Consider the following 7,634-nt stretch of genomic DNA (forward strand, 5'->3'; position numbering starts at 1 on the left):
AATTTGTTACATTCAGAAACGAAGAAGACAGTCCTAGTCTAACAATAGCATCTGCCACTTGATTAGTCAATCTTCGCACAAACTTGAAAGAACAGCTCGGCAACGTTACTGCAATAGACTGACATTCTGCTAAAATAAGGCCTAGACTTGAAAGATCTGCTTCCATTTCCTGTTGTTGTAATGCTTGAATAACCACTTGATCATCCTTCTCCACACAAACCTCAATTTCTCCTCTCTCCTTGATCCAACTAAGACCCTCCCGACACAATATTGCTTCCGCTAAAGATGGTGCGAATCTGCCTTGGATCTGGTGGAATCTGGCTGCCACAACAAAACCAGAAATGTCCCGTATGATCGCCCCAACGCTGATAACCCCAGCGTCCAAGTCAATAGTCGCATCAAAATTAAGTTTAACACCAACCTGTGGCGAGGACCATTGTTCCGGCATCCTTATTACTACTGTTGCGGGAGTTTGCGTCCCCGACGCCCCGGCCGCTTTCCAGCAATTGAGGACTCAGCCGCCCATCCCGCATCAACTCCGGAAGTAAAGATTGACGGTGCCAAACCCGTTGATTACGCCAGAACCACACATACCACATTAACGTTGCCCACTTACCCGCCTGCTCCGGAGAACTGGCAACTAAAGCCGTGCACCACCATTCACTGAATTCAGCTGGGAACGCGTTTCTGAATCCCATGACTAAAGAAGAGCTCCAGACTCTCGATGTAATAGGGCAGTGAAGCAATAGATGAGATAGCGATTTGTCATACTGTTGACAGAGAGGGCATCTTATATCAATATCAACACCACGATATAGAGGGCTACCTTTGTTATATTAATTAACCCATTTATTATATAATGAAAGCAATCAATTTGATTATTATTATTATTAAATGAAAACTCATTAAACATAAAATTCAATTAAATATTTTAAAAGTTGTTAAATAGATAAATATCCAATATCTTTAAATTAAAAACAAATCTAATCAATCACTAGTCCAATTCTATAGGCACATGTTTATGGGTTGAATTAACTTTTGACAACTAATCCTTTCAGTTACTTTCATAATTAGATTCAAACCCTAAATACAGCCCTACTACTAACTTCTAGACAAATTTGTCATTCCTTGGTCCTGGAGGTCTTACCGGTGCTATTGAATCTGGTGCAAAGAGAGGCAGCCAGCTTCTCCCTTCTGATTCAACTCACAACGAAGCAACACGCCAAAAAAAGCAACACGCCAAAAAAAGTTTAGATCTGGACTCAAGCTAAGCATTCGCTACGACCAGTTTCTAGACCTTATCTTATCAATTCAATAAAAATAAGTAAACTGAAAAGAATAATAGTAAGAACTCTCTAATTGAGTCTCAACTAATTAGTTTATCTAAATTATCAAAAAGATCAATAATACATAGCATTGACTTAAAGCGGCTAACTACAAATTAAAGATACAATTGCACAAACAGCAGTTAACAACTCCAAATTTGGACAGACCATTTTTGTGGTGACACAAACAAGTATATACAAATATTTTTCCTTTGCTTTGCAGATACAATTAATTGAATCACCACACATAAATTGTCAAAATTACTAGAAATCCAGACCAAGATCGACCAAAAATACGTCGCCAACCTCTGGCTGGATCAGATGCTTCATACTTCATACTAGTCTATCCTACAACCAAGACTGACTGCAGTCGGATACCTAATCATTTGAATGAGTGAGGTGAAGGGTAAATCAAAAATGGGAAAGCCATATATATATTTTGCTGCTCAACTTTGTTGAAGACCTACGTGGAATTGCCCGTCGCCTCCCCTTGACTTTGACTTCACATCATCGTTATACATTCCTCATTTCTGATAATTTAACAAAATAAACAAATAAAGTTTAAGTACATTATCAGCTAAACATTAGCTTTCAGAAGATAACTTCTAAGCACAACAGCTTAACAACTGGAGTAATTACAGAACTTGTACCTTGTAAGAGTTGAAGAGATCAATACTTCCTATATCTTGACCAGAAACCTTTCTTCTTGGAAGAGTCATTTTCTGAAAGTGACCTCCATTTGGACCCAAATCGTCTCAAGAATGGCTTCCTGGAGGAGCTTGCTCCACTGGAACTAGGTTCCATCTTCGAAGCTTCTAGTATCACATTTTTATGGTAGTCAAAATCATCAGAATCTTTGTCAAGAGAACTGTCTACAACACGACTTCTAGAAATCTTATGACTCCTGCATTTCAATTCTGCTTCACCCCTAAAAGCTCTTTTGCACGTTTTCGACACTTGTTTCTCACCTCCAACACATATTGGGCAAGCTGGATCATACTTGTCAACCTCCAATGTCATGGTTTCTAAGCACTCAGCATGGTACACATGACCGCATACCAGCACAGCAACTACTGATAGCGCATTCAGAGATGCTCTCTCCGTCAAGAACTTTGAGCAGGCCCCACAAGTTTGAAGATCTAAGGAGGGAGAACATGAGAACCTACTACTACATCCACTTACTTTGCTTAAACCGTACCCCAAGTGCTCACTGTCAAAAGACCATCTTTCTCTTTGTGAAGAGGCCACAAGCTCAGAAAATGTCCGCATGGACCAACCATCAGAAGACCCACCATGCGATCCCATTGCTAAGTCATGGCTGCAAGTAGACAGCACAAAGGATGATCTTCCTTCAGACACAGAGTAATTATTAGGTGACTTCAATCCCAGAATTCGACTATCAGAAACCTGCCTTAGCAGACGATGCCCAGGTGAGCGGCACGCCCATCTTGAAGGGGTTGAGCTGGGAGGAAGTTGGTGACCACAGATAGGGAAGGGATCAGCACCTGGTGTTGAAAAGGATGAATGTACAGGATTTGAAAGCTTAGGAGCTGATAATTCAGCAATATCAAGGGAATCTGCTGATTTCTTTACCTGAAAATGACAAAAGAAAAGGGACCTTATAGGAAGAACAGAGCACATAACACATTTTCTTTCCAACTAGTTCAAACTTACCTGATCATTTTGGTATCTCCTTTCCATGGATAGACCTGAAGCAAGAATGTAGATAGTATCATTGTGTCATATAAAGCACAGAAAAAGTGGAAAACCAAGGACTTCACCTAGAACTCTAATACAAAAACAAAAACGAACAGCTCACAAAATTACATGTATGCAAACACAGGAACCAGTATCATTATATGAAAAAGCTCTGGCTCATAACTACTAGAATAACCTGCCAATTTGCTGCAGAAGAAACCAAGATGGACACTACAAAGAAAAAAAAAACAAAAGGCAAGTTGCATACAAAACATTTAATCTAAATCTGAAGGAGGCTTGGAATTATCCACAAGAACACAATCACATTCAGAAATGAAGACCATGTGCATTTGTGCAAATCATAAATGTGTTCACAAAAATGTTCGCTGTATTAATCTAAAACTTCTTTTACATCTGCATGTGTCTCTACAAAAACTTGTATACAAATAGCTGTATACAGATAGAACCAAAGAACAGCTAAGCAATGGGCAAAAACTATGAATTCACAATTAATTGTCACAAAGGTAGCATTTTGAAAGACATGATACAACCACATACAACACTAATTAATTTGCAACTTTCTCTCCAGATATGATTAATTATCTCAGGTTAACTTTTCATGTCTATATGTAAACATCGAAATTCACAATGCAGAATAGCAACAATTACGCATCTTTTATAAGATATAGGGAAAATACAAAAATAATCTGTGGTTTGACCAATTTGCAAACTTAGTCCCACGATTTAAAAGTTGACAAATGGGTACCATGTGTTCTGCACTGTCAGCAAACATAGGCAAAATTACTTAACACCATTAAAAATCAAGGGTATTTTCGTCTTCTCCAGTTTTAATATTTAATGTTAATTTTTTAATTTCATTTTTCTCTCTCCTGCAACTTTCTCGATCTCTCTACATCTGTCTCACTCATATTCACTCTTTTATCTCACCATTAAAGATCATCTCCTCTCATCACCCTCTATATTCTCAGGATTTCATATTTCTCCTCTCTTCTCTCTCACAATACCATGTAAAAAGTCACAAAAAATCGCTCACAGATTGGAAAAATCCAACTGCTGCTCGACCTCCGTCATGTCGACGGAGTTCTTCGTGCCTCCTGCCTCGTAACCATCGCCGACCTTCTTCTGACACCGGATTCACCGCCTATAACTTCCATTGTTTCTACTGTCTCGTCGATGAGTTACAAATCAGTAAATTCCTTCATCATCTGTAAATTCATTCATCGTTTCTGAATCTGTAAATTCCATATCCAAAACCTTGTTCTCTTCACTCTCCTTCGTCTATAGTTGCTACTCTTCATCACGGAAACTCTTCACTCTCGGATGAGTTGAATCCGATACATTTTAGCAAATGCCAACTGAATTAGGTTCTTTGTTTATGTCAATTTTTGGTTTTGAAGGAACTTTGGGTTTCAAATAGATAAGTGTTGATTGTCGAATTTTTGGATTGCGAAAGTTTCTGAGTTCGATTTGCAGAAGTGATTAGAGACTAGACTGTGATTTCAACATTTGCAGTTGAAGTTCATCTTTTATTTCGTCCTTTTGCAAATGTAATTTCTTCAAATTTCAGTATTTAATCAGGCAATATCCTTCAGTAAGAAAAAATTGCAGATGAGAATTTGCAGATTGGAGTAAGGAGTGGAGAACGAGAGAGGTAAAGCAGAGAGAGGCAAGGTGAGATACTAAATTAAGGGTGTTAGTGTTTTTGCCTATGTTTGCTAATGCAAAACACAGGGTACCGTTTGTCAACTTTTAAAACAAGGGACTGAGTTTGCAAATCGGCCAAACCATAGGGGTTGTGTTTTTTTTTGTACTTTTCCCTAAGATATAAGATTTTATGTCAAGGGAAAACCATAAATCACTCTGAAGCAATTTACATGCTATAGTGGCACAGTGCCACAAAGAAGCTTTTGAAATAAACATGTCAGATATCTAATAGCTATGAAGTGAGAAACATCCAAATATACATGTCCATTAATAACTGTAAACAAAATAAAACTGAGCAATGTTTTACCTGAAGCTTCTTGAGGGATCAGATTCACACTCGTCCGTTCATGCACTGGAGACTTTAGAGAAACAGGTGTCCCATAACTCTCGTGTAGACTTGCCTCATCTGAAAGATTTCCTCTATCAGAACCTAATGGCCCTTTCAACTCCACACTAACATCTCTGCTGATTCCATGAGATGTTTGATATGGTGAATCATCAATTTCACCAGCCACACGCCTTCGATTTTCCCAACGGAAACTCCATGTTGGGGAGCATCTGGCATTCCGATTCAAAGTGTTAACAGTGGTTCTGTTATTGAGGTCCTCACTTCTTGCAGCAACACAGCAAGCTGAGCCCATTATCTCCCAAAAATAAAGAGGCCACTTAACATCAAAGACCAAACACAAGGAGCACTTAGCTAAGGAAAAATATCTGAAGTCCTGTTCAAAATTCAAATACATAATTATAAGAATTTATTGATTCAGTCAATGCCAAATAAAAACAGAAAACACAATCAAATACCAACCTCAAATCATGCCTTTGTGCAGAGACTTAAATCATCATATCTTCCTGAAGCAAATGAAAATTATGATACTTGAGAAAAGTTCGATAAGCAAACAAGTGCAAATGTACTAGTATAGAAATCTGCATAAAATTCCTCCTAGGACATGTCCGTAGCATGTTACTCATATGATCTACCACTTGCTAATTAATGTAAAACGTTTTTGCCTCTAAAGATAAGAGCATGGTAGCTTGTATAGTAACAAACAAGAAATCAACTGATATTTCATACAAAGTAAAAAAAATGACTATTAGAGTGCCAAAAAAGGTAAAAAGAGCCCGCTGCAAGTATAATCACCTGAACTTGCTTTTGGTTAAGTAAGAAAATGAAAGGGGGCTGCCATTTATTTCCTGTGCACCATTCCAATTGTCAAGAGGACAAGAAATGTGACAGCAAGAAGCTAAACTAAATTTCATGAATTATGATAATTACTCTCTCTAAACTCAACTAGAGAAATGAACTCAGCTGTCAGAGAAAAACTAGATTGTCATCCACAACTTATAAACCTTATGCCCCAGTTGTTCACCCAAAACTTAATCAACTGGAACAAAACCAAAAAAGGCAAGTTTACAGTGATCTCATGAATCATATCGTTGCAATTACTCAATAATTCTCAAGCCCTTCTCTCTTCCTATATCAACTAGAACATAAGCTTCATAAGAATAACAGTAAAACCTAACTCCAGAATGACATGAGGACTACAATGATAGACAGCAAACAAAAAGATCGACACCCACAACTCTCACCAAAGGTCATCTTTGACAACATTTGATACTAATTGAAACCAGAAATATGCTTAAAAGATACTAAATTTAATCCAGTAAATGTCATTTTATAGTTTACACGATGTGCTTTGAACCTCTTCTTATTGGAGGGATTATAAACTTTCACATCACTAACGAATTAAGATAGCGTGCATTAAAGTGAAATCCCCTTGAGTCAATATATAAAGATCAGGATAGCACATAATGAGTACATACATGATAAATCGCTGAAAGAGATCCAACGAAGAAGCTATCCAATCCCCAATCAAACAAAGAGAGCATTAATCACTTAATAATTGCAACAGTATACAACTACATGTAAAACTATTTACTCAACAACCGCGTCAATTTGTCAAATTCCGAATGAATACGCAACTTAGGATTCTACAATCATTTATTAGGGGAGGGGGAGCATCAATAATTACTGACAGGTAGCCACGAAATTCAGTTTTCATGAAAAAATACACGGAAGGTTTCAAATATGAACACAAGGGGGGAAAAGAGAGCTGTAAATCAAATGAAATCCCTGGAAGAAAACTTTCTACATAAAAACAATTGAGTCAACTCGGATGGCCTAACCAACTCACCATAAATCAAACTAGGGTTTATGAACTACTCGTTTACAAAAGGAGATATGTACTTGCAGCAAAAAATTAATACCATTTCAAAAGATAAGAGTTAAGGAAGCCAGGAAGGCGGGATTGACAGAGCTTCGTCGAATTCGTCTCTGTCACCGTCTTCTTCTTCTTCTTCTTCTTCTTCTTCACTGCGGCGGAGATGAGAAAATAACACAAATGGAGAAGGCCGGAGAAAGAGAGGGAGAGAGGAATTTGAGGTTTTATACGGTGTGCAATATAACGGCGTGAGTCGTGAGAAGTGGCTCCGTTTAATTTGGCGGCATAGAGAACGGTCGATTCTTTGACGGAAAAGAAAATATTGAAGGAGTGATGTGTGACTCAATTATAGTGAAGTCCACATGGGGAATTGTGCCCCGTGAGATGGTCTGCTTTTTTCCCCACCTTTTTTATTAATTAACTCATTAATATTACTATATGGATGTCCACTTATGTTTTTTTTTAAAGATAGTTATTTTAAATTTCGAAATTATAATTAGAATCGGAATCGGTACATGATCGGAATGAATATTTATTTTTTGTTTGGTTTAACCTGAAATCAGAATCTAACTACTAAAAACTTTTAGTTCAAATTTATATAAGTTGAGAGGCTAACTTGACATTTTATACAAATCAATAAGGTTATCGAGACACTTTAAAATTA

General features: G+C 37.5%; 1 protein-coding gene across 4 annotated transcripts; it reads right to left on the reverse strand.

The window, feature by feature from the left end:
- Nucleotides 1–1,339: 1,339 nt before the first annotated feature.
- On the reverse strand, nucleotides 1,340–7,319 carry LOC136235159 (uncharacterized). 4 transcript variants are annotated; one of them, XM_066024707.1, is made up of 7 exons: nucleotides 7,017–7,319; nucleotides 5,557–5,600; nucleotides 5,056–5,470; nucleotides 3,000–3,034; nucleotides 2,737–2,918; nucleotides 1,976–2,643; nucleotides 1,340–1,855 (listed from the first exon to the last, which is right to left on the reverse strand). In XM_066024707.1, exons 3-6 carry the CDS (start codon nucleotides 5,387–5,389, stop codon nucleotides 1,995–1,997), a joined length of 1,200 nt encoding a protein of 399 aa, XP_065880779.1. In that variant the 5' UTR covers nucleotides 5,390–5,470; nucleotides 5,557–5,600; nucleotides 7,017–7,319; the 3' UTR covers nucleotides 1,340–1,855; nucleotides 1,976–1,994. The 4 variants fall into 4 exon arrangements, with proteins under 4 accessions (XP_065880779.1, XP_065880776.1, XP_065880778.1 ...); XM_066024704.1 differs by having other exon boundaries at nucleotides 1,976–2,918; nucleotides 7,017–7,316; XM_066024706.1 differs by lacking the exon at nucleotides 7,017–7,319 and adding an exon at nucleotides 6,573–6,654 and having other exon boundaries at nucleotides 1,976–2,918.
- Nucleotides 7,320–7,634: the final 315 nt, after the last annotated feature.

The sequence above is a fragment of the Euphorbia lathyris genome, chromosome 7 (assembly GCF_963576675.1).
Source record: "Euphorbia lathyris chromosome 7, ddEupLath1.1, whole genome shotgun sequence".
Classification (NCBI taxonomy): domain Eukaryota; kingdom Viridiplantae; phylum Streptophyta; class Magnoliopsida; order Malpighiales; family Euphorbiaceae; genus Euphorbia; species Euphorbia lathyris.

Excerpts from the sequence above, each read along its gene's own strand:
- LOC136235159 (XM_066024704.1), bottom strand. The coding sequence starts at position 5,389 with ATGGGCTCAGCTTGCTGTGTTGCTGCAAGAAGTGAGGACCTCAATAAC. Across the intron at positions 3,035-5,055 it reads GATCCCTCAAGAAGCTTCAG|GTCTATCCATGGAAAGGAGA; the intron begins GTAAAACATTGC and ends TTCTTGCTTCAG. Across the intron at positions 2,919-2,999 it reads GGAGATACCAAAATGATCAG|GTAAAGAAATCAGCAGATTC; the intron begins GTAAGTTTGAAC and ends TGTCATTTTCAG.